At 47.9% G+C, this 27,166-nt stretch overlaps 1 protein-coding gene across 1 annotated transcript in view; it reads left to right on the top strand.

The window, feature by feature from the left end:
- The window catches only part of RTKN2 (rhotekin 2), a 63,337-nt gene that overhangs the window by 20,885 nt on the left and 15,286 nt on the right, over nt 1-27,166 (top strand). Inside the window, 1 exon segment of the mRNA XM_019538639.1 lies at nt 8,039-8,231. Coding sequence (XP_019394184.1) covers nt 8,039-8,231 — 193 coding nt within the window.

The following is a 27,166-nucleotide window of genomic DNA, read 5'->3' as shown; positions in this document are numbered from 1 at the left end:
TGTCAGTTTAACCTCTTCTGTACTGGCAGCACATACTCAAAAATTTCCATGACACTTCTAGGAAAAGGTACAGGTGCCAGTTGCCGGGGCAACCATAGTTTGGTCAGCTGACCAGAAGGGGGCAGGGCCTGGCCTATATAAACAGCCCAGGCTGAGGCCAAGCAGGTAGTTCTCTGCTAACATCCAAGGGAGAAGAAGCTCTGCTAGAGTAGGCAGCATAGAGAAGCTTGATGGCCTGAGCAGCTTCGGCTCGGAGATACTGGGAAGAGAAAGCCCTGGCAGGGATTTGATTGATGATTAGCCAGGTGGCTTAGAGGTTTACGTTTAGCCAGGAGGCTTAGTTTGAGTTGCAGCAGATTGGCTCATGTTATTATATGTTGTTGGTTGTTGTTACACCGGAGGACTGGGTGAGGCTAATAGGGGTTGGAGGAGGCCTCATAGGGGCTCCACAGCGGTGTGGGGACCCTGGTGCCAGAGGGGGCACAGCTTTTAGGGGTACACTAACCCCAGCCCTGAGAAGGGGGCACAGTGCATTGGGGGGCCAGGTAAGGTTGAGGCCGCCTGAGCCCCATAGGAGTTGTAGACCCGAGGAGGGGATTTAGGGGCCAGGCACGGTTATGGCCACCTGAGCCCCAAGCACGGAGAAAGGCCCTAGTGCGGGCGGAGCCCCAGGGAGGGTGCACAGGCATAGAGCCCCAGGAGGGCACACAGACGCGGAGCCCCAGGAAGGGCACTTGCTTAAGAGCCAAGAGGGGAATTTGGGGGCCAGGCATGGCTATGGCCACCTGAGTCCCGATTGTGAGACAGGGTCCCAGGGCAGGCAGGATCGTGAGGGAAGGCCCCAATCGTGAGAGCAGGCCCCAGTGTGGGCATGGTCGTGGAGAACACAGGCATCTGAGAGAAAAGAGAAGCCAGGAAGCGCTGGTGGGGGTGCAGGCAAGACGGCCGTGAGAGAGGCCAGGAAGTGTCTGCAGGGAGCACGAGCAACTGCGAGGAAAGGCCAGGGAGAAAGAGGCCAGAGAACCTGTGAGGGCCTGGGCCAGGGGAAGACAAGCCCAGGAAACCCGTGAGGAGCCAGGGGTGCCCACGGGGGGGCACAGGTAGGATTTTGACGAGACAACATCTGGTACATCTGCGAGGCTTGAGGCGTGGTATCAGGGGTGGTAGGAGCTTGGGGTGTGGTATCAGGGGTGGTAGGAGCCATGTGTTGCCCTTAAGGCGTGAGTGCACAGAGTCACCATAGGCGGGGCACAGACTTGAATACGTTAGGGGTAGGATAAAAGGCAGCTTCCCTTAATACTCTTAACATCAAAGATGTGGTGGGTGAGAACGAGGATGCATTGACACCAACTTGGCATGGTAGGGGGCCCTAGGAGAGATCACGGCCGTTCCTCAGACCCCGCCCCGTGACAGACCTATTTATAAAATGATGTTATCATCATTTCAAACCAACTTCTTAGTTGAGCAATGATTGACTTGAAATACTTTTCCAATCCATTCAACTGCTGTTGCTACAGATAAAGTTAGACTGGAGAACACTAGGTTGTTGGAGAATTAATTCAGGATCACTGTTCATGTGTAAAAATCTAGGTTGTCTTAAACCAATGAATTTATTTTGCTATACCTATTTTTATTTTTACTGATTATTCAAGTCACTTTCTATTGTCGTGGGCATCTCCCCAAATGAATGGCCAGGCTGCAGCAAAATGGCAGAATGCTAGGCCATAACATGAGCCTCTGGATGGGTGACCCCTGTCACGCTCATGAGGCAGGGAAGTCAACCACATCGAACTGCCATTGAAGCAGGAAGGAAATTACAACATAACTGGCTAAGCAGAAAACAATGAGGGGACTGCAGTGAGGAAGGGGCTACTGATGAGTGAACAGAATGCTGGCAGGAAGATAACACAATTGGCCAGTAAAAATAAGTGAAAAAGAGTAAGGGTATAAAAGGGTAGAGCCACGAGGCCCTGACAGGGGAAGTTCGGACCGTAACTTCAAGCGTCAAAAGGCCTGTGGACTGATCACCCACAGGGTCGCCCCCCCCCACCCCCGAGCGCTGCCTCGGGTCGTTCTTGAGGCCTCCGCGAAGAAACTAACGTTCCCAGCCATGAAGCAGCTCCTCTTGTTTGCTGTAGTGGTAAGCATGCATGTAGCCATTTATATTTGTATTTGTCTGTCTTTCCTGTAAGAGACATGAGCCGTTGACCAAGTCTGGGTCTACGGTCTTGGCTAGCCGCACCAAGGTTGTCCGCGATCTTGAAAGCAGGGGGCCTTGATCTGAACCCCGTGACTCAACGGATGTAATTTCCCATTTAGCTGTTTGTAGTTACTTTGATTGATTATGTTTTGATTGTTAAATGACCTTTTAAGAAATATGAGCCGTTGACCAGGTCTGAAACTAGGGCCCTGGCCAGCCGCACCAAAACCACTCGTGGTTTTGAAAGCAAGGGGCTTGACCCGAACCTTGTGACCCAATGGACATCGCTTCTCAGCTTTGATTGTTCAATTATTGTATGTTGTCATAGATTAGTATTATATAGGAAATCATTTGCTTGAGTTGTCAATATTTTATAGGTTAAAGCCTAATAAATATTGCATATTAATCCTAAACTGCATCCTCATTGGTGTCCAGCCCACTAACCTAGCCACAACTGGGTATTTTCAACCTAGTGCAACATCTAGCAACATAGACTCTACATAGCTATCACATATAAAGCTATTTTTCTTAATTTGAAACTGTCTAATGAATAACAATGATAATGTTGTTTTTTTTAGCATTTGGAGTATTTTTTCTTTATGCCTTAGATACAGGGTTGGGCAAAATATGGTCTTCAGGCCAGATCAAACCCTCCAACTGATTGCATCCAGCCTGTGGATGAGTTGCTACCATGGGGTCTGGCCTGGGGGTGGCCAGAGGCTCCGGCTGCCATGTGGTGTCAGATGGGCAGGATGGCTTCTGCTCAGTGCTGATACGGCAGCATCAGCTGTGGACCTGGGTGGATACCTCAATCCCCACCTGCCTGGCATGTCTACAGGTGATGGTGGTACCTACCTGGGGCTGCTTCTGCTGCTTTGGGTGGGTAGTGGTATAAGCTGTGGATGGGGCTGGCAAGTTCTGGATGGGGATTGGGATTGGGATGTGCTATAGCTCTGAGTAGGAGTGGGTGGGGGAGAGGGTAAGGGAAGGAGAGAGATGGAGCATCAAGGCATGCTACATCTCTGGGGAGGTGGGGAGAGAGAGAGAGGATCAGGGTATGCTACCTTTGGGTGGGGGGAAGAGAGGATTAGGGTGTGCTATAGCTCTGGGAAGGGAGGGAGGAGGAAAAAGAATGGGGATGGGGCATGCTATAGTTTCAAGGAGAGGGGGACAGAGGGAGAGAAAAAAATTGGAGCTTCTACAGCTCTGGGAGGGAGGGAGGGATGGGGAAGGAGAAAGAGAGATGTGGCCCTCAAAGACACCAAAACTGATTGAGTGTCCTTCCAGTCAAACTAATTGCCCACCACTGCCCTAGAATCTAATCTCAGGAGTTTCAGCAGTGAAAGATTAAAACTGAACATTTGTAATGTACCTCTCACAAAAAAAACCCAAACTTGACATTGGATTAATCAAGTGTATTTGCCATTAAAGCTAGTGGACTCAAAATCAGGGAAATTGCTATTTGCCTCAGCCATACTGTCCATACCATTTTGTGGGCTTTAACCCAACCATGAAACCTAAATACATGCATGTTCTGCAACAAACTACCTATTAAATCCACAAAAAACCTTTTCTGTAGCACTTATTTAATTCTTTACAACCTTGCATACAGACTTATGTTTCAAAAAGATCAAGTGCTTATTCTTTATTGATGTACCTGTGGTGGCATTTGTACCTGAAATCTGAGGTCACACTTGAGGTTTTGATGTTACACCTTGAGGACAGAAGCAATTAATGAGTGCTGGGTGGGAAGCAACACAGGGTAAGGTATGGGCTGTGGATGCCATGAGTGACAAGTGGTGCTTGCAGTTGAGGAGGCAGTGTTTCTGTAGTAGCACAATGAGGAAAACATGATCTAATGTCTTTAAAATAGTTTAAATTAATTTGAGACTATGACCACCATATATGTATTGTATAATTATTGTACAGCATCACTACAGGGCATATTTAAGTTTGTTTCATAGATTTCATAGACGTTAGGGCTGGAAGGGACCTTGGAAGAGCATCGAGTACAGACAGGAAGTCAGCAGGAATCATAAGATCCCAGCAAGATAAACATCCAGATTTCTTTTGAAGGTATTCAGAGTAGGTGCTTGAACCACCTTTGGTGGCAATCTATTCCAAATATTGGGGGCTCGGACAGTAAAGAAGTTCTTCCTTATGTCCAGCCTGAAACGGTCATGGAGGAGTTCATGACCGTTTGACCTTATCATCCCTTGGGGTGCTCTGGTAAACAGATGTTCCACCAGATCCTAGTAAGCACCCCTGAGAAACTTATATGTGGCCACCAGATCACCCCTGAGCCTGTGCTTTTCCAGGCTGAAGAGTCCCATGGCTGTCAACCTCTCTTCATAAGGTCTACTTTCCTGACATCTGATCATGTGCGTAGTTCTCCTCTGCACCCTCTCAAGCTTCTTCACATCCTTTTTTAATTGTGGAGCCCAAAACTGGACGCAGTACTCCAGCTGCGTCTTCATCAAGGCTGAGCACCATGGGAGGAAGATGTCCTGGGATTTACTTGAGAAGCATCTGTGGATGCAAGCAAACATTTTGAATGCTTTACTAGCAGCAGTATCACACTGCAGGCTCATGTTCATCTTGTGGTCAATCATGACAGAATGGGGCTCACTGAAACTTGGTGGGACCCTATGCATGACTGAGCAGTAAACATCAAGGGCTATAGGCTGTACAGGAGAGATAGAACAGGGAGGAAAGGTAGGGGTGTGGCGCTCTACATCAAAAAGCAATACACATCCTCAACAAACAGCACTGGGTCAGAGGAGGGGCTGACTGAAGTGCTCTGGGTTCAAATACAAGGGGGTTAGGGGGAAAGGAACTTAATGATGGGGGTTTACTACAGGCCATCCAACCAGGGGGAAGAGCTGGACTGGGAATTCTCAGGTCAGCTCGTAGAGGCAGTTAAGTCAAGGGATGTGGTCATCATGGGTGACCTAAACTATCCAGACATCTGCTGGGAAGAGCAGTCAGCCAGGTCTGACTGCTCACATAGGTTCCTAGCCAAGTTACAGGACCTCCATCTAACTCAGGAGGTGCACAGTCCCACCAAGGGAAATACCTTGTTGGACCTGGTCTTGGCAATGGGAGATGACCTGGTGAGTGGACTGCGGGTTCTTGACCACCTGGGTGATAGCGATCATTGCCTACTGGACTTCACCATCCAGTGCAGGGTGTCAAAGGTCTGCAGCAAGGCAACAGCCCTAGACTTAAGGAGGGCAGATTTCAATGAGGTAAGGAGACTAGCAGGGAGGCACTGAGGTCCTGGAGGGGAGGGGAGTTGGGAATCCAAGAAGAGTGGTCGTTCCTTAAGGAGATGATCCTCCAAGCCCAAAGGGTGACAATCCCAACACGGATCAAAGGGGGCAAGAGTGCTCAAAAGCCCCATGGCTCACCAAAAGCATCCAAGAACGTCTCAAAGCTAAAAAGGAGGTGTACAGCCAATGGAAGGGAGGGGCCATCACTAAGAACTATACCTCCTTTGCTCAAGACTGTAGGGGGGCTGTTAGGCAGAGATGGAACTGGGGCTAGCGACCCAGATCAAGGATAAAAAGTCCTTTTTTAAATACATAGGGGGTAAAAAGAAGGTACCGGGTAATGTAGGGCCTCTGCAAGACACTCTAGGAAGTCTGGTGTTACACCAGATAACAAAGCTAACCTCTTTAACAATTTCTTTGCCTCCATTTTTTTGAGCAGGGACTGGGCCGTCCCCCTCCCCTCCCCCCGGGATCTCTGACAGACCCAGAGGAGGTGCTGCCAGGCCCAGTGTCAGTGAGAACCTAGTCAGGGAACTTATGGTGGGACTAGACGTGTTCAAATCAACAGATCCTGATGATCCCCACCCCAGAGTGCTGAGGGAATTAGAAGAGGTCATTGCGGGACCCCTGGCACAGTTTTACGAGCACTCATGGTGCTCTGGTGAGGTGCCAGAGAACTGGAAAAGGGCCAATGTGGTCCCCATTTTCAAAAAAGGGAGGAAGGAGGACCCAGGAAACTACAGGCCCATTAGTCTTACCTCAGTCCTGGGGAAGCTCTTTGAGAAAATTATCCAGGAGCACAACTGCGAGGGACCAGCAGGGGGGGAACATGCCTAGGGGCAAGCAGCAATGGTTCATTTGAGGCAGGTGCTGTCAGACCAACCTGGTGGCCTTCTACGACCAGGTCACAAAATACTTGGACGCAGGTGTTGCGGTGGATGTAGTCTTTCTGGACTTTAGGAAGGCCTTCAACACTGTTTCTCACCCCATACTCATTAAGAAATTAGGCAACTGTTGCGTCGATGCCTACACAGGCAGATAGGTCACAAATTGGCTGGAGGGCCGCACCCAGAGAGTGGTGGTGGACGGGTTTTTTTCGACCTGGAGGGATGTGGGCTGTGATGTTCCGCAAGGCTTGTTCCTCGGGCCTGGACTGTTCAACTACTTCATCAGTGACTTGGAAAAGGGGGTGAAAAGCACCTTGTTCAAATTCGCGGATGACACTGAGATGTGGGGAGAAGTGGGCACGCTGCAGGAGAGGGACAGGCTACAACTAGATCTGGACAGCTTACAGGGGTGGGCGGATGAAAACCGGATGGGTTTCAATACAGACAAGTGCAAGGTATTGCACCTGGGAAGGAAGAATCAGCAGCATACCTACAGGTTGGGAAACTCCTTTCTCATCAGCACAGAGACAGAAAAGGATCTTGGAGTCATTATTGCTTCCAAAATGAACAATGTGGGGACGCGGTCAGGAAGGCTACCCGCACCTTGTCATGCATCCACAAATGCATCAGGAGGAGGGCCAAGGAGGTGATCCTTCCCCTTTATGCAACACTGGTCAGGCTGCAGTTGGAGTACTGCATTCTATTCTGGGTGCCGCACTTCAGGAGGGATGTGGCCAGCATCGAGAGGGTCCAGAGGAGGGCCACTCACATGATCAGGGGAGGAAGGCAGGCCCTACGAGTAGAGGCTATGTTCAGCCTCCACAAGAGAAGGCTGAGAGGGGATCTGGTGGCCATCTACAAACTGGCCAAGTGGGACCAGCAGGCTGTGGGAGAGTCCCTGTTCTCCTGAGCCCTACCAGGAGTAACAAGGAATAATGGCCATAAATTGACTGAGAGTAGATTCAGGCTAGATATTAGGAGGCACTACTTCACAGTCAGGGTGGCTAGGATCTGGAACCAACTTCCAAGGGAAGTGGTGCTTGCTTCTACCCTGGGGGTCTTTAAAAGGAGGCTGGATAATCACCTCGCTGGGGTCATTTGACCCCAGCGTTCTTTCCTGCCCATGGCAGGGGCTCGGACTTGATGATCTATTCCGACCCTACCACCTATGAAACTATGACCCCCAAGTCCCTTTCATCCGTAGTGCTAGCCAGAGTAGTACTAACGAGCCTATAAGGATGCTGCAAGTTTTTCTTCCCGAAGCGGAGAACCTTTCATTTTTCAGTGTTAAGCACCATCAGGTTCTCATCCGCCCATTTCCTGAGCCTGTCAAGGTCAGCCTGGATCACCCTCCTGTCTTCAGGTGTGGATGCTGTACCCCAAAGTTTGGCGTCATCGGTTTCTGATACCAATGTCCACATCAGTTTGAATGCCTCAAGAGAATATTTCCATAACACATTTGGCTTTCTCAAGTTTCATCTTTGGATTTCTTATGTTTATCATGTGTGTTTTATGGTCTTTGATTTTGTTCTTACATATTCCTTTTATTTTGAAATGTAATGTAATTTTCTGTCTTGGTCAGCAAGATATGTTGTTGGATACAAATCTGAGCAAGACAATACTTGTGCTATACACTCAGCTAATTCACAGATGTTCTGAAAAACTTGTTTTCAGTGATGAAGCAGGACCTGACTTCCAGCTGAAGAGTGAAGTATATAGTTGCTGTATGGATGAGTCTTCATCTGTAACAAACACTCCTAAAAAGCTAGCCAAGAAACTCAAAACATTAATTGGCAAAGTTACTGGGAAGAAATTCAAATCTCTGCTAGAAGACAACTCTGAATCCTTTTTGTTCATTGACCCACGCATACTGTAAGTTAATATTTTTCTTGACTTTTTTCTTAATTTGCTTTTATATAAGCTATCTTGTAAACCTTTAGGCGTTTACCAAGAAATAAATATTTCTGTACTTGCCTGTGTAGAATAAAATTTGCAATTTAAATGATAAATCAGAATGTAGGCATGAATTCAGACCATGTACTCCAGCCTTGAGGCCTGATTCTGTTTTTAAAAGTATGAGCATGTTTCCTCCCACAGCCAAAACACAGTTCAAAGCTGTATAATAATTAACATATGTATGAAAATGAATATTCATGTTGTAGTATAACCAGCAAATGGCTCATAATAGTAGATGAGTATTCTGGCTGAAGTTTTTAACTCTAGGGATTTTAAGTAAGGCTCTCAAATATGCTTTTAGATACCAAAATAGAGGTGGCCTTTTATTTTATTTTATTTGTGGAATTCCATGGTATTTCTTATGCTTCTATTGATTGCAATGGGATTTATGGATGAGAAGCTGTTAGAAATTGTAATAGTTTTCATATTAATACTTGCATTTCTAGTTTTTTAAAAAAATATATAGCAGACTTGTAAGAAGACTATGATCTAATAGTCCCTCTGATGTGGGTCTTTCACATAATATAGGACTGTTCTTCCTACATGTGTGCTTTATCTAACATACTGTCAATTCTGTGATGAAACTTATGCATCTTTCCTTGATAGACTGATTCTTAGTTATGCTGTTCTTACTACTAGGTTACATGTGCATGTAGACATCATTGATAGCAAATTAGGTTAGATGTTAGGAAGAACTACTTCACTGTAAGGGTGGCCAGAGCCTGGAATAAGCTTCCCAGAGAGGTGGTGCTCTTACCTTCCCTGGAAATCTTCAAGAGGAGACTGGATATGCACCTGGCTGGGGTCTTATGACCCCTCCCACCTCCAGTGCTCCTTCCTGCCCATGGCAGGCAGTCGGACTAGATGATCTATCTAGGTCCCTTCCAACTCATTGATTCTATGATTCTATGATTCAAATCTGTAGGGTGACCCCCTACTATTTCAGTTCCTGAGTTCTCATTATCAGAAATGAGACATTTTTTATTTGAGCTATTATTCAAGTTTCTGGAACCCTACTGAAACAGCAATCTAACATTTATCTCACATTTATTTTAAGGACAGTAGTGGATAAGATGATAAGAAGGTGTAGTAATGTTCTGGGGACGTGAGGTTGGGATTGGGCCCCTTAATCTCCTGGAGAACATGCTCAACTTTCCCTGCTTACAGAGAGGTGCAGGGAAATTCATGGTTCCCTGCTTGTGGAGACCCACACCAGAATCTCAAGGGCACATCTCTAAAACCAGGGAACACCCGCATGGATCCCTGCATGGAGGCATTGAACCTGGGGAGTCTCTGGTGCCCTACACCTTTGGCCTGGAACCTACGTGATTCTGTGTTTTCACACTGGGACCCATGCTGAACCATGCTACATGGACCAACCTAAGTCCCAGTGTAGAGTATAGGAGCCAGGGAGTTCCTGGTTCCCCATACCTCTGCACTGAAACTTGTACTGACCTATACATCTTCATGAAACATGGGCCAGCAAGGAGGTGTGGGGGGAATTCCCCAGCTGTCATGCCAAGTCACTCCACAACCTGTGCATAAAGCAGAGGCCCACATGTACTAGGAAGGAGGCAAGGACACTGCCCTGTGCCTCTGTGTCTGCATAAGTGCTGACCCATGCCTCTGAGTCAGCACAGGACCCAGCCTGGGCCCCAGCATGGAGGAAAGGGGAGCCAGGAATTCCCTAGCAGAGACATGGGTTAGTGCACATTCTTGTGTGGAGATATGGGATCCTGGGGGTTCCCTGGCTTCTGTGACACCTTGGCGGGACCTATGCTGGGATTTTTGCCTTTGTGTGAAGCATGGGTTGGTGCAGGACCTAATGGAGGTCCTGGCAAGGAGGCATGAGGCAGCAAGAGATATGGTGAACACTTTCCCAATGAAGCAGATTAACTGTGGTGGGAATGTTTCTGTTTCTGTCCTGAGACTCCTGAGAGATTCTCTTTCCTGTCTGTTTCTGTGGGAGGAGAGATTCTGGGTTAAGGGAAAGGGGAGGGATGGAGGGTTGTACAAAAAATAAATGCTTGTTTAAACTCTCATTTCAGGACTTGAATATTTAAATTTATTTAAGTAACACTGATCTTATACACCTATCCTGATGTCCTGTTATTAACTTTCTTCGCAAGTACTGTAACTTTGAACAATTAAGTGTTACTATGGCTCAGGTGCTACTTGCAAAATTTCTGTTCTATTAACAACTTGACATTAACAGATCAGCTTCTTTAAAACCTATCCACCCCTCTTCACTTCTCTCCCATTACTAGTTAAAAACCTAATAATAATTTGAACAAAATTTTAAACTCTTTAAATAATCTCCACCAAATACTTTTTTATTGACTGATAATGTATTAAATTTTGTTTGTGCTATCTTTTGCTGTATATCATGGAACAAATTTGAATAGGGTTAATTAATATCACTGATATATTTAACAATAGCTTTTCTATGTCAGGGACAAACGGTTTTTAAAAGCTGGATTGAATAACTTCTGGAGAGCCCATTCTGAGTTCCTGTTTTTATTTAGCTTATGTTAATGTGGGTACTTCTTGGCTATTTACATCTGTGTACTCTTTGCACCTTGAAAGAACTATAAATTAAGAACCAAAACCAAAATTGCAGTATCTAATGCAAAAAAAAATTAAAACACAATCCAAACAAGATTTTGGGGGGTTGTGCCACAACGACCTGAGCACCCTAATTGCTGCTGCCGCTGCTGGTAAACTGCGGGTGGTGTGTGAGTCTGGAGCCTGGCAGGGGAGTGATCAGGAGGCTGGAGCTGAGCAGGGGAATCCCTGAATCATCTCTAGCCTCCCCATCCCCTGCTTTTCTCCAGCTCCCTGTTCCTTCCATGGCTTGTCTCCAGCCCCCTGCTCATTCCATTGCTTGTCTCCAACCCCCTGCTCATTGCTTTCCTTGTCTCCAGCCCTCTGCTTGTTCCCTTGCTTGTCTTCTGCTCCCTGAGGGCTGGTACTTCAGACCCCCTTCCTCCCCTGCTGGTCCCCAGACCCCCTTCCTCCCCTGCTGGTCCCCAGCCCCTTGCTCGTCCCTCCCCCCTCATCTCCAGCCTCCTGCTTGCTGCCCCACTGGTCTTCAGCCCCCTGCTCATTCCTCTGATCTTCTCCAGCCGCACCGGCTTGTTCCCCTGCTCCTCTCCAGCCCCTGGCTCATTCCCTTTCTCTTCTCCATCCTTGGGGGCTGGAGAAGAGTAGGGGAACAAGCTCGGGGTTGGAGAGGAGCAGGGGAATGAGTAGGAGGCTAGACAAGGTGGGGGGGCAGGAGGGTGCTGGGATTGGGTGGGGGGGTCTCAGCACTGTGGGAGGCATTCTGGGGGGGTCTGGGACCCTGCAGGCAGGGCAGTCCATGTGCTTTGGGGGCGGGCTAGACCCTGTTGGGGGCAGGGGATCCACCCCTCCAAAGCACCCCCAACACAGTCCCTACCACATCTAGAGTCCTCCCACATCTACCCGCACACTGACCTGCATCCCTCCACACCCACCCACACAAACACCTACCCTGTGACAAGGAAACCAAAAGCAAATATCAAAACATACAGATATTTAGGATTTATTTTATTATGATGATAGAGATACTGGTAGGGTTCCAAATTGCTTTAACAATGTAAATATAGCAATAAAACATTGCCCATCTGATCAATCCCCCACGCCCCTCCATCTCTTTTGTTCTAATTGTGGAAGAACATGGGTTTTGGGGTATTTAAAAAGTGAATTTGGGATGATGCTTCAGCAGTTAATTTGGTACAAGGGATAGTGTCCCCAGATACCAGTTGCCCAGGCCGTAGAAGCTCCTGTCTATTTGTCCATTCAAAATTGCTGTGGGCTCTAAGGCCCACCTGATAAACTAGTAGCCCCCACTATATGGGGACTAATGGATGAATGGAACAACTGATTTCATGGGAGAAGTAAGAAAAAAAAACAGGATAGGCCTATTTGATGACCAGGGTCATAGGCCTAGCCCACTATGGAGACTGTGGCTGCCACTGTTGGGCAATGATGGGACCTCCAGCCATCAACTGAATACTCGGGACAAATAATGAAAAAACAGGATGTGCTTATGAGGTCATAGGGACAAAACAAATGCATCCTGGGTGGACACTGAGTGGAGCACCCTGAGCCACACCCACCAGTCCTCAAAGGCATCCAGTGAGCTGGTGGACTGCTCCCTCTAGAGATGGTGGTGATGGACAGTGGTAAAGTGGACCAGTGTGGTGTCCTCCAGTCGGGTCAGGTGGTAGAAAAGGGAGTACTGCAAGCCTGGGCACTCCCCAGAAGCTCCTGTCTATTTCTATCTTCCACAGATCATGGGACTTAAGGCCTACCTAGTTAACTAATAGCCCCCACTGTGCAGGGCCAAAGTTTGAAAGATACAACTGATTTTTTTAAATTTATTTTTTGGTGGGACAATTAAGGAAAAAAGGGTAGGAGTGATGTAGGGGTTCAAAGTTTCAAAATGTGAAAAGAAGTTCTGTGGAGGGGGACACCAAGCAGATCCCCCCGGGCCACACCCACCTGTCCTCAAAGGCATCCAAGGAGCTGGTGGATGCCGCCCATTGGTTCTCTGCCCAGAAACATGCATGGGTAAGTTAGAGGAAAGCGGCCCCACAATCTCCGAGCACCTTCTCTGCCAGAGTCTCCTTCCTGGTAAAGTAAAGTACAGGGTCCACTTGACTAGGGCCAGGAGGACGTTGACCAAGAGGTCCTGGGACTTGGGCTGTGGATGGGGTGACCAAAAATAGAAAGATGAGGTGTGAAATTCCTCCTCAGGAGGAGGTTCTGGGGGTGGAAGTGGAAGGGCTGCAGCCTTGCGCACTTGAGGGTCATGTGTGCCCTCTGCCTGGAAAAAGGGCAGGAGACCAGGGTATCCATGAAGCTTGCCACATATACACTTGTGGCGACAGCTCCATGGAGCAGCTGCCAGCTGAGGTCTCCAGTGGCTTCTGGGCTGAGGGTGGAGTACAGACTCAGCCACTAGGTTGCCCTAGCCACACCCTTGCTGAGCAGATCCCGCCACTTGGTGTCTGGGTGGGTTGCAAGGGTGGCACGATGAATTGTGCAGCACACAAGCAAGTAGAGGTGATGGCGATGGACAGTGGAAAAGCAGACCAGTGTGATGTCCTCCAGCTGGCTTAGGTGGCAGAGTGGGGAGTGCCACAAGGCTGGACGAGGTGCTGGTCCCACAACAAACTTGAGTGGGCTGGAGGACATGGGAGGGGGAGACGGGGCAGGGACCACCACCACACAGGACCTGGTCAACAAGGGCAAGGGTGCTGGGAGGTAGGGCAGATTTCACCTCCTGGACCAGACAGTAGATTGCATGTGTCGTGTGTAGACCCATTAATGAGGAAATTCAAACAGGATCATGTTTGGCTGTCAGAAGCACTTTATTTTGCATGGCCACGAGAGAAAAAGCAAGGGGCAGCTAGGTCTCAGCAAGAGCAAAGCACAGACTCGTTTATATACTGATAAGTTACATACAAGTTAATCTGCCCAGTAACACACTCATGGCAGTCTGACAGTGACTCATCTTGTTGTCTTGCTGAGCCAAGCACATTTTCTCAAGCTGTTTCCTGATAAGCTTATCCTGAAGGCCGTCTGGTTATTCCCACTTGGCCTCGACACATATACACTTCTTTCAGTACTTTTCCATTCCTCATCGTTCCCCCCTTATAAGCGCTTGTGCTTACACCTCTATATTCATAAGGCCTTTGACACTTTCTTGTCACTCGCACTCATAGGCCACCTCCTTGAGCACCATCATCTGCAAGTCGGTCCTAGAGAATCTAGAAAAGCTCTGAGCAGTTTTTTATAAACAACAGCGTAAACAACACAAAATCACTTGGATAACAATGAAAATGGCAAAAATGCATAATAAACTCAGAATACACCATTTCAACAGGGATTTAACAGCCATCCCCCCACATCTGGTAGCCACCCCCACCAATCAAAGGGTTTCTCCTCTGCAACTGCATGGATCACCTGCAACTGTCTTCTCATGGTGCAAAGATCCTTTTCTACTCATTGGTGCAGATCAATACAGGTGCAGCAAGTATGGTTAATAACAGCACAGACCCCACCCTGGGCAGCTAAGAGATAATCTAAAGCCATACAGTTTTCTGCAATCGCTCATCCCATTTGAGAAACCTCATCACTGAGGGCCCCTCATCGTTACTGGCATTGAAAAACTCCTCCATAACTCCAGAAATGTTTATAATGGCTCTTTCTAATTCAGCCACTCCAACCGAGGGAGAAAAGCCCTAGTAAACTAATGGAACCTGGAAGGACAGTGAACAAGCAGATTTTCAATGGCTCGCTTGCATCTAAGCAAGTCAGGTGGGAGATTGGTTGCTTCATGCCAGGAGAGGTCTGAGCATATTTCAAAGCTCGGGATAATTCTCCCCAGGGTACAAGTACCGACCCAGTGCCATGGTAAGATCTTGAGGGCTTCATTCCCGCAGAGCCAAAACAATCCTGGGGCTGCTGCAGTGCTCAGGTTTCTACAGGTTGTGTTTCTCATTCTACACTTTTGATTGACCTGTAAAGTGTAGGAAGGGGCACATTGGCTCGTCATCAACCTGTGCTGAGGTATGGATTGATTACAAGAAGCGGAATTTAGCAGCACATAAAACTCAGACCCATTCATTATTAGCCCATGCAGGGTGCCAAGGGCATTATAAATTGTAAGGGGCCTGCTGGTACACTGGAAGGATGTATCACCCAGCAGAGTTCCAGTCATATTACAGGGGTGATAATCAAAGGTAATTCTGCAGTTGGGGTAATGCCCACTGACTGGCCAGTTCCATTCGACCTATAACAAAGGGCTGCCTCAAGCCTGGAAGAGAATTTCCAGCTGTCCCGAGTTCCTTTCCACCAGTCAGGAAGCAACTGTTTCATTCTGTTAGAATGAGAAAAAAACTTAACAAAACTAGATTTTGAGTTATTTCCCCAACCTTTGAAGGAAATAGGCACCCCAATTATTGGAATCCCTTGGGCTGGGTGTGTGGGTCCATGTGTGGGGCCAGCCACTAAAAAGACAGACAATGACCAACACATACTTCCAGGGTCCTGACCTGGGCAACTCAATGAAGTCCATCTGGAGATGAGAAAAGGGGTAAAGACCTAAATGTCTGTGGAATTAATGTGGCTGGCAGGGTGGTCGGCCAGGATGGTGTTGCTGAGACTTCAGACACTGGCAACAAAAATGGACAGCCATGGCAGAAAAACCGGGGGCATACCAAAGGTGGTCAACTTTGGCTACCATCCGTCCTTTGGCTGAATGGGCCACTGAGTGGCCCACTTGAACCAAGAGGGATAGCAGGGCCCTGGGGGGATACAAGGCGACCAGACAGGTGCCACCACAAGGAGTTGGAGTGGAGAGAGCAGCCCATGGAGATCCAGGTGTCTTTTTCAGCATCTGGAGCGGCATCCTGGAGAAAGGGAAGGTCAGGGGAGACAGGGGAAGAGAGGTAGAGAGCAGCCTGAAGGATCGGAGCTGAGAGTTCTGACAGGGTGGCAGTCTTGGCCGCGGCGTCCACCCTATCATTTCCCAGAGACACAGGATCATCAGTAGCAGTGTGCGCTTTGCACCATAAAACAGCAAGGGTGGAGGGAAGGAGAATAACATCCAGGAGAGCAGTAATAAGGTGATGGTGAGAGATGGGAGTCCCAGCAGAAGTAAGAAAACCTCACTGTTTCCAGATCTGTCCAAAAGAATGGCAGACATCAAAGGCATAGCAAGAGTCGGTATAGATATTAGCAGATTGTTCAGTGGCAAGGTGACAGGCACGAGTGAAAGCAATGAGGTCAGCAGCTTGAGCTGACAGAAGGCAGATTCATGGACATCTTCCCAGGGTAGCAGGTCAGGGGAAGAATCACAAGTGAGAAGGGTGAGAAGTCTGGAAGGTCCAGAATAATTAGGAATCCACTGTTGGCAGTAGTTGGCAGCACCTAGGAAACCATGAAGTTGACGTTTAGTCTGCGGGCGTGGAAGGGAAAGAGCAGAAAGACTATCAGGAGACAGGTGATGGGTACCGTGAGAAATACTGTATCCCAGATAGGTAACAGAAGTCTGACAGAATTAGAACTTAGAGCGTGAGGCTTTGTGGCCCCGTGCTGCAAGTTGTTTTAAAAGAGCAACAGAGTCAACTTGGCAATGAGGGAGGGTATCAGAACAGAGGAACAAATCATCTATGTATTGGACTAGCACAGAATCATGAGGCAACTGAACTGTATCGAGGTCAGACTTGAGAAGTTGGCTATATATGGTGGGTGAGTCACAAAATCCTTGAGGCAGACGGGTGAAGGTGTATTGCCAGCCCTGGTTGGTAAAAGCAAATAAATATTGAGAGTCAGGGTGAACTGGTATAGAAAAAAAGCATTACAGAGATCCACCACAGAAAAATAAAGACCAGAAGCAGGTATTTGAGAAAGTACAGTGGTGGGGTTGGGTACCACAACTGTCAAGGGAATCACAAAATTGTTAATAGCATGCAAATCTTGAACAAAGCGATAAACAGGCAACCCCTCAGGTGTGCACTTCTCCTTCTTTTGGACTGGAAGGATTGGGATATTACAACAAGAATGGGTAGGTACCAGGACACCCTGTTCTAGGAGACCTTGTATTACAGGAGCAATGCCTCTGGAGGCAGCAACTGATAGCGGGTATTGCGGGATCGATGGGGGAGACACTCCTGATTTAACCTTGATAGAAACTGGGATGGCACCCTTGAGAAGTCCCATATCGGTTGTGGAGTGGGACCAAAAGGACTCAGGAAGGTGAGCCAATAGTTCCTGTTGCAATGAGGAAGAATTGGGCTTGGGTTCCTGTTCCATTAGTGTCATCATCAAGGCAGGAATTTGAGTCTGGGGTAAGGTGAGGAAGACCCCATCTGGAGAACAGTGAATTGTTGCCTGCAATTTGCAAAGGAGGTCTCGCCCCAACAGATTTACAGAAGCGCAAGGGCTCAGCAAAAAGGCATGTTGCTCAGTAAGGAGACCCAAAGTAAATGAAAGCGGCTGTGTAACAGGGTGGTCAATGGCTTGATCCCCAATACCTACAGCAGTGATTACTTCACCAGAAATGGGAACCTTGGAAACAAAACCAGAGCTAAGCATAGACAAAGAAGCACTGGTATCAACAAGAAAGGGAACAGTTTGTCCTCCCACAGTAACAGGTATCATAGCATTGGAAAAGGTAGAAAGTAAAGGGGCTAGAGTCTCTGGGTCTTCTTGGCTGTCCTAATACTGATTTTCAACTTCGAAGGACTGGAGAGGAGCTGGTCCAGGCGGTGGAGCTCAGTGGGTGCCTGGCTGAAATGGAGGGGCACTAGCTGAGCATGGGGCCCCCAGGGTTTATTCGGGCACTCATTCTTCCAATGACCTTTTTGCTTACAGTAGTGACAGACATCATTGGGAATGTCAGAGGGACCAGGTGGTCGGGCCAAGTGAAATGGTCCTGCAGAGTGCCGTGGTCTGGCACTACCCTGGAGATCTCTGATTTGCAAAGCCATCAGTTTGTACTGAGCCTTTGATTTTTGCTGTTGGGCTTTAGTATAGAAGTGAGTGGCAGCAGCCAAAACTTTGGTGAGGGGTTTAGTTTCCCACCCAATCACAGTGTTTTGCAGGGACTTGGAGATCCTAGGTAACAGCCCTAAAACAAAGGTCTGAATAATCGTGGCAGAAAGGCTAGTTTCTAGGTCCTGACTGCCAGAATGTACTTTAAAGGTTGGACCAAGTGAGAATAGTAGTCAGCAGCATGTTCTTCTGGCTTTTGCTTACAGGTGGAAATTTTGGACCCAATGATCCAACATATCATCTTGGGGTGGGTCATCTGGTGGCAGAGGCAAAGCGGGATAAAGCCTAGCTGGATACGGTGAACAAGGGGCAGACGGGGTTGGTCCTTGACACTGGAGATCCTTAACTTGATTCTGAAGGTGATCGATTTGCTTCTTAAATTTTTCTTCATTATCCTTATAGGAAGCTACAAGGGAGCACTTATGGTGCTTTTTGGACTCGTCTTCCCATAGGTACCAGACTTCCATTTGAATGGGGTTTTTACTTTCCAAATTTTCTTGGAGATGTTTGAGGATATGATGATCCCACGACCCAAAGGGCCAGCACAATTTGGGGTCACCATTGGTGTACCGGTTCCATTTAATTAAGTACTGCATTGACCAGGGCCCATATTTCAGATACATAAACTGGGCTGGATCCCATTGTCACGCCTAGGACTTACTGACACCGAAACAGGCAGGTACTTACCCTGGCCAGGGATTTTTCCAGAGCCAAACTGACAGATCAGGGTCTGGGGTGTCGAAGCCGCAGAACTGAAGAACTGAGTCGAGGATAGCCTTCTCGGAGCAATGGAGTCAAAGAGCCGAGATGAGGGTCCTACTCAGGACGGTCTGTGTAAGGACACATCCCGGACGAGCCGCCAAGATGATGAGGAAATTCAGACAGGATCATGTTTGGCTGTCAGAAGCGCTTTATTTTGCATGGTCACAGGAGAAAAAGCAAGGGGCAGCTAGGTCTCAACGAGAGCAAAGCACAGACTCCTTTATATACTGATAAGTCCCATACAGGTCAGTCTGCCTGGTAACACGCTCTTGGCAGTCTGACAGTGACTCATCTTGTTGTCTTGCTGAATCAAGCGCATTTTCTCAAGCTGTTTCCTGATAAGCTTATCCTGAAAGCCATCTTGTTATTCCCACTCAGCTTTCACCCACATCACATCCCCCATCCTGCCTCGACACATATACACTTCTTTCAGTACTTTTCCATTCCTCATCACCATGCGCCAGCCTATTGTAGTCCAGGAAGTTTCTGGTATCAGTGACACAAGCCAGGATCAGCCTCGTCACAACTGAGGTGCCTCTGCTCTTGGCACCTCCAGCTGGGGGTTCCAGAAGAGGGTTCGATGAGCAGGTCAGCACCCTGGGTGAGTGTTGCAGACAGGGCTGTCCCTGGCAGGGGGTGCAAATAGGGACAACCACCCCAGGCCTTGAGCTTTGAGGGGCTCTGTAGAGCTGTATGGAGCAGCGGTGGTGCGGAGCTTGCATCCAGTCACTCGCTACCTCCCCACGTGCTGCTACTGGTGGCAACGGCAGCTTCTTCAAGTTCAGGGTCCATGGGATCGGAGCAGGGGTGGGGCCCCACATGGGCTGATTTGCCCTGGGCTCCGCACGCTGCTCAGGGCAGCTCTGGTTGCAGGGGACCTGGACGCAGAGACCAGCCTCCAGCAATGTGCAGCAGAGAGATATACACCTGGTCCAATGGGAGTGGCATGCCTGCTCCTCCCCCACTTCACATAGGTGGGGGTTGGTAGGGTGACAGGCATGCCAGACACCCACAGCAGCCTGGTTCTGTTTCCTGCCTGACCAATCTCATGGATCTAGGGTGGAGTTAAAGTCCCCACCAAGGACCAGGCATTCGTGAGGGTTGAGGGTGCCCATGTATGTGGCTGCCTGGTGAAAAAAATCTGCCAACTCTGGGTCCCTCGCAGGGGCCTACATATTCAGAAAGGTCAGGACCAGCCCCTGTGCTTGGACCTGGAGGTGCAGCAGGCAGCCTGGCACCACCTCAGTGTCCTGGAGAACCTCCGGCTGTATATCTGGGGGGAACGGAGTGGCCACTCTACAAGAGGTGACTAAAAAAGACTCTGCCTCCCCACTCTAGCCACCAATTAGGCTTATCAGCTGGAGTCATCAGGGTCTGCTGCAAGAATACTACAGGGTACCCTCCCTCCTGAAGGAAGGAAAGCACCCAGCATCTCTGGAGACCCTTCCTGCAGCCATGGGTATTGAGGGTCGCCATCTTAAATGACTTCATGAGTGGGGGGGTGGAATAGACAGTTCAGCAGGGGCCTCGCGCATCTCATCGCCTGGTGTGGGGACTGCTGGCTCATGTAGCATGCTCCCATAAGTAGAGAGGGCATCTATGAAACTGAGGACCTGCCTGTAGATCTGGTCATTGTAGCTTTTGGGCCCCTTGCCTTCCCCCACCAATGTCCATGCAGTGGCAAGGATGCTGTCAAAATCTCCTCAGACGTCCAAGTCGAGCTGTACCTTGCTGGCAGACCAACAGGTGTAGATGTGGTCAAGAAATGCAAGTAGCTCACCCCTGGGGACTGCCGGGACTGAGAGGTCTACAGGCTGCAGAGCCTGCTGATTCTCGGATGCCCTTCTCCTGGTCCTGGGGCTCAGCGGGCTCCTTAGGTACCAACTGAACCCCCTAGTCTGCTAAGACCCCAGACTCTGGTCGGGATTGGGAGAGCTCTGCAGCCCCTTGGGACAGGGGTGGGGGTAAGGATGTGGGTGGAGCTCCTTCACTAGATGATAGGGTAGAGCTGGTGCCCCAGGGGGTCTGTGCAGGGCCCCCAACAAGACTGGCCTGCTGATTAGGGGACCCCACTTTGACCCCCTCTGGTATGGGACCATGGGGCAGGCTGGGAGTGAGGTTTTCTGGGAGGGGGAGAGAACAGACCCATCAGGCGCCAGGGTGGCTATGGTGTCTGCCTTGGTGTCCTGGGAAAGGGGACCTCTCTCAGGACTCACTGGGGTGATCCCCAGGGCCTCTGTATCCCCCCAGATCATCAGAGTAAGGAGGCTCCACTGCCGCACTTTCCTTTGGGTAGGTTGAGGCCTCAGCCTTAGTGCCCGTAGTCTCAGGGGTATGCCCTGGTCAGCAGAGTGAGGACCTTCCTCCATGGGCTCCTCTTTGGGACTATCTAGCAGTGCTGATACCTCCTCCATGGGGATCAACTGTTCAATCTTTCCTGGGGTGGGGTGTCAGGCGCGGCTGAGGAGGCCCCTGGAGGCTGGGTCACTCTTCCCCCGCCCCGTGTGGTGGCCACACAGTAAACACTAAGGCATAGGGAGTGGACCACAGGACTTACCACACAAGGGCAGAAACACACAGGGGAGGCTGCTGAGGCAGATATAAAAGATGGCTGGAGCAGTGGAGGGGATTTGTTGAAGTTCAGTCCAGGAGCCTCTCAGGCCTCCAGCCAGGCACTCAGCAGCAGAGCAATAGGAAGCAAAACAAAGCAGGATGAGATGCAGTGGGGCAGCTATGGGGGAGTGCAGGAGCAATCAGTCAATTAGCGAGTAATCCAGTGCAGGTGTGATGTTGAGTGGTGAATCTCCCTGTCCTGTGATGGGGTAGCAGCAGAACAGATGATAGTAACAGCAGCAGCAGTGGTAGTAGCCATCTAGTTCAGCCACTCAAGATGTGCTTCAGGTGAAAGTGGAGGTGAAGGAGCCTGCCAAGACAGCTGTGGCAAGAAAGGCACCTTTAGGCTCTGGCAGTTATGTTGGGGGAGGGCCCCACATGCAGTGCAGGCTCCCTCCCCAGGCTGTCACCTGACTGTGGCCTGGCAGTGGTCTGGGCAGCAGGCTGGAACAGGGGTGCAGAAGCTGGGGTGCAGCGCAGAACAGTGGGCCCCTCCCTGAGAGGGCAGTAGCGTGCAGCAGAGGACCCTCCCCTCGTGGAAAGGCAACAACAGCAGCAGCCCAAGGCAGGAAGGGGTGCGGCCAACTTACCCCTGAAAGCTCCGAGAACAATTCAGCAGCTAGTATTAGCAGAGGCAGGAAGGGTCTTGGCCGTCTTCTCCCCAGAAGGTCTTGAGTCTAAGCTTGCAACAGCAGCAGCAGCAGCAGCAGACTGGGACAGAAAGGGGCGTGGCCAACTTCTTTCCAGAGCCTCCTCCCTCAGAAGCTTCTGAGGGCAGGTAGCCCTGAGTTGCTAGCCAGGACAGGTTTTTATATTGCTGGGGCCAGCACTGGTGGCTGCAGATCCAGGAGGAGCCAGGCAGGTTTATTTTGCTCCAAGCAACACCATTTGCCCCACACCAAAGTCCATATCTGGGCATGTGCGCTAAGGCAAAAAGCCCCAGATCAAATTTGTGCTGCTTCTATTTGAGCTGCTGCAAGCTCTCATGCCTGTATGTGGCATGTCCTTAGATCGGTTAACTTAAGTTGTACTGATGTGCCACCTAGTCTTAATTATCTTTTTGTACACTTGGTTATTACCATCTTTCTCTTTATCCAGTCTTTTGGTTACCTTAGTAGCTTTTTCATTCTAGCATTTTATACTTTGTCCCACCTTCTTTTGGGGAAGATCATTTCCCCCCTCTTCATTTCCTCCCCTCTTCAGTGCAGAAGTATTAAATAAGTTTTAACCTTGGAAAGGGGTCATTCAGACCTCCATATTTTCCTGGTGCTTTTTGGACAGTTCACTTGTTCTGTTATAACACTGGGCTACATTCCACACAGGAATTGGCTCTGTCGCTCAAACTTCCTCTCTCAGCTTTAGCTCCTCTCCCCTTCTGGGAAAAAGTCGCTAGTTAAGTTGTGCTCCTCTTATAAGAGTTCACTAATTAATAATTTACAATTTTTCTGGTCTCTGATGCAACGAGTGTTCCCAGCACTGGCACAATGACATCATCTCGCCGGCTGGTCCCGCCGCATGCCTGGCAAGTTTCTCGCTCTGTTTTCTCCTTTGTAATAGGGTCACCAGCTCCCTGTTACACTGAGCACATGCTGCTTTTATCAGCAGTTCAAAGAAAAACAGCATATTTAATTCAATTTCCTTGCATGTGTGGGACAGGCGGCCTTGTCTTGTATTTGAGTAAATATGGTAGATAGAAGGCTACTAGAAAAATGCAAAATTGTGTTCCACAAGTGGCACATAACAATAATCTGCTATATTTATAAAGCCTATTTAAATCAGTGGGCTAATTCTCTCAAATACACAGGCAAAATGCTGTCAGCAATGTGAATTAACTCATTAAATTTGAAAAATTGTTACTTTTGGATAGTTATGTTTGATAAAATTTTTGGAAATTTTATTGAAGTTGGCTTCAAAGAATGATTGTTATGTTTTAGTAAGAAAATATTACTGTAAAATATTTTTAAAGTAAAGTAGGTTTTTTTGGCAAAGCTGTTGCTGTAATTCATGCTTTAAAAACCAAGTCACTTAAAAATTGGGAGAAAAAATCATTTTATCTGTGAGAAAAAACTGAACTTTCTTATACAGTTCAAACAGTACATTCACAGATTACTTAATTATATATTACATTTGGTATTTACTTTTTGAGAATTAAATTGTTCCCAACAGAATATGGGAGTATATTATATATGCTGAGAAAACTTGTGTTTAGGTCTGAGTCATCGTCTTTGCTTTGCGATGTAGCATAAATACTGAACACGTGTGATGTCAGTATAACATTTAATTTTCTCCTCAGTCCACTGAACTGAGTGAGTACCAGCACTGGAAAAACAAACTCCTTGCAAAGCATATTGCTGCTTTTGGCCTTCTTTGGTAGGTTTGGGGTAGGACAGCATGTGCTTTCTCTGTAAAGCTTTGACTTATTTTCTTACTGTGTGTTTCTACCATGCTATTAGGAAAAATACCAATTAAAAATAATGTTGTATTTTAAAGAAAGTAGAAGTAGTAGAACTTTAAAACTTTTTAAATTAAGCAATTTAGTCTAACCTTGCCTTCTGCCCTTTCTTCCTATTATTGAGCAGTGGTTGCATCTACACATGTACTTTATGTACAGTAGACTAATTAGCTGTGGAGTAAAGCATCACTATCTACATGTGCAATGGTATAAGGCCACAGTAAACTAATTATCACTGCCATAAGACAGTACTGTCGGAGTAATTTATTGCAATTAAACACGCATGTAGATGCTGACCTCAGACAAATTGTACCTGATTAGTCCAGGCAGCAAGGATCCAGACTCCTGCTTGCTTGCCTAGGCCATGGCTCTGCACTTTCACCACCCTCATGCCACAGTAAGCCTCTCTGCTGCCAAACACCACAAACTGGAGCCCATGGCAGAGCAAGGCAGGAGCAGCCCTGACATAAATTGCTTCATTCCTGGCTCAAATTGCCACTGTCCCAGGTGCATGTGTAGACACACCCAGTGTTATTCTAGAGCAAATGTATTTTAAGGATAGACTAGTGCTCTCAGGGTGAGTTGTAGTAAGCAAGTTTTTGTGAACTTAGTTTAAAATCATTAGCCAATACAATACATATTGTACCTCTGGGTTGTAAATCTGTGAATCTGTCTGAAGTGAATTTGGAACAAAAAAACCTTAAAAGACCTTCTGTAAATTTTGTGGGCATGCCAAGAGTTGTTCCTCATGCCCTATGCAGAATTGTAATTGTGACTCTTCTCCTTCTTCCCTTTCCCACCCAAAGACAAACAAAACAGAAATAGCATTCATCAGTTTGTAAGCAGTAGATGTCAAAAAGTCCATCTGTGCTGTCAGTCCCCTTTATTACTCCACAGCTTGGTCTTGCCTATATCATCAGAATCAGGTTGTCACATATCAGAGTTCCAAAACAGTATTTCAGCCCTGTAGGAAGCATGGTGTAGTGTCATCTACAAAGGCAAGACCAATGCATAACGTACTGTATAGCTTTATTATTTGTTTTAAATAGGCCCTTAGAATTACATTAGAAAATGGACAAGGCTAAAAACAACATTTTTTTGAATCATGTTGACTTGTGGGCCATACATCATTAAAATGCATTAAAGAAAAATATATTTGCTCCAAGGAAAAAAATGCAAAATAAATAGAAAAGAGAATACCCCAACTGTACTATAAGTGGAAAACAGAACGTGGCACTTACAAAGCCTCAACCTCTTCTATAAAATTCCTTTAATAGCAACAGACGCTGCAATTAAAATCCCTCAGTCAGTGATTCAGAGTGTTATACTCAAGCAATATAAATATTATAAACCGGTCCACATTATTTGGAGGGTGCTGCAGGGTACTAAAGTGTCTGCTCCTTTAAGAGCAGGAACTGCCTAGGGAGAGGGCCCTGAGAGCTAGACAGAAACCCCACAGGTGAAAGTTACTATGGCAGCAGGCTAACAAGGGAATTAGCCTGCACCTGCACTCACTCAGCTGACCGGAAGAAGGCAGGGCCCTGGGCATGTATAACCCAGGGCTGAGACCAGCAGGAGTTAGTTCTCTGGCAGCAGCCAGGGGAAGGAGTCTCCAGGGAAGAATTGCTCAGAGACACTGGTGGCTGCCTGATATGCTGCATATAGGCCTAATGTCTACCAGGAGCTCACCAGGTACCCTGGCCTACAAGGCACTTAGTGCTGGGGGGAAGTTTGACTCTTTTAAAGGGACAGAACACACCCTGAACTGTTTGTATCATATTATAGCCCAGGGGCTCATATTTTGGTTGCTGTTTATAAACTGGGGGATCAGGCTGGGGCTATTGGGGAAGGAGGAGGCCTTACTGGGGACCCACTACAGTGTGGGGATCTCGGCACCAGGGGGCATGGTGACAAAGGGGGTGAGCAGATCCCAGTGCCAGTGTGGGTGCAGAAACAGAGCTATGGAGAGCCCGATGATGACAGAAGGCTGAACTAGACTACGGCCTCAGAGAGGTAACATGTAATTACCATATGTGAGGCTTGGGGTGTGGTAAAGGGGTAGTTTTGGAGCTACACATCTAGCCCATAAGGCTGAGGATGCCTGTGAGGCATCCATTTTAAGCAAAACCCAAAAAGGGGTCCAACAACCCACAGGGTTTAGCAGGGTCCATCAGGACCATGTCCAAACCAAAACTCAAGGGCAGCCTCCCTATATTATAATTACCAGCAAGACATGGCAGGCAAGGAAAAGGGTGCCCGTTAGGCAAGACTGGCATGGTCACGGAGCCCTAGGAGCATCATGGCCATCCCTGGAGACCCCATCCTGTGACGGAGGGAAATGCTCCAAATGGTAAAAGTCAGAGCAGGTTAGAAGTTATTTTTTCATGAAAATGACTTTTTGTGTTCTTGTACTTCAAAATTGTGAGAAGTCCTGGGTACAAGTAAGAATAAGAAAAAATTCTGGAATCTCAAAAATATTTGTGAAATGGACAAAAATGTCTTGCCTAGTTGCAGTAAAAATAAGAATGTTCACCCTCAGCAACTTACTGAACACTGTGGCCATTAAATAGGTGTTGCATGGCACCTAATCATTTCACAGTGACTAAAAGTATTATCTACAGGATAACAGCCTGAGAAAAGCCAAGCAGAAATATTTAAAATATGCTTTGTCTTTTACAAACAGTGGTGTAAAATACAGTTTGCTGGAACATACCACTTTGGGGTTGGACAGTGCTGAGGATAGTTTCAAGACCCACAGTCTCACCATTTCAGGAAATGGTAAGTACTACAGGGCACCAATTTAAGGAAGGAAAAGATACAGTGAAATTAAAAAGCTTATAAAAAAATTGTAAATGCTTATTTTTTTCTTGCTACATGAGCTAATAGAGAAGTGGTTCAAACCTCTACTAGGTCATTTTAGGCCCAATTGTAGATCTCCTTAGTCCCAGGCCTGTTGCCAAGTAGATTCCAGATTTGAAAGAGCACAAGAAACTGTAAGAAGCAACGGCAGACCTAGACCATGAACAGGTATTATGTTTGTGCTGAGAGAAAAGGAGTGCATGGGGTGGAAAGCCCTCTCAGAGCTGTGGGACAGTTCCAGTCCTGGCAGAATGATCCCCACTCTGCACTCCTCCAGGTGACCCAGAGGGTGACCCCCATCAGTGCCAGGGGCAAGGAGCATACGGGGTAAGGACAGCAGTTCTTTGTACTCTCCTCAGGCAAGAAACTGTGGCAGTTGCTGCTTTTCAACAGCTGCCTATTTCAGTCTGCTTCTAATGTAAGCAAAGGTGCTTTTCTCCAATTTTTTTTTTGTTCTTTTTCTGGGTGTTTTTTTTTTAAGTGATGGTGCCTGGGGTTGTGAGGGGAATGGAGGGTGGGGCAGCCATTAGGGGGGCTGCAGCAGCTGGTGGGGGATGGGGCCAGGTGGGGCAGCAAT

The sequence above is a fragment of the Crocodylus porosus genome, unplaced genomic scaffold (assembly GCF_001723895.1).
Source record: "Crocodylus porosus isolate Cpor-Errol unplaced genomic scaffold, CroPor_comp1, whole genome shotgun sequence".
Classification (NCBI taxonomy): domain Eukaryota; kingdom Metazoa; phylum Chordata; order Crocodylia; family Crocodylidae; genus Crocodylus; species Crocodylus porosus.
The sequence above is the reverse complement of the archived record's forward strand: the minus strand, read 5'-3'. Positions and strand labels throughout refer to the sequence as shown.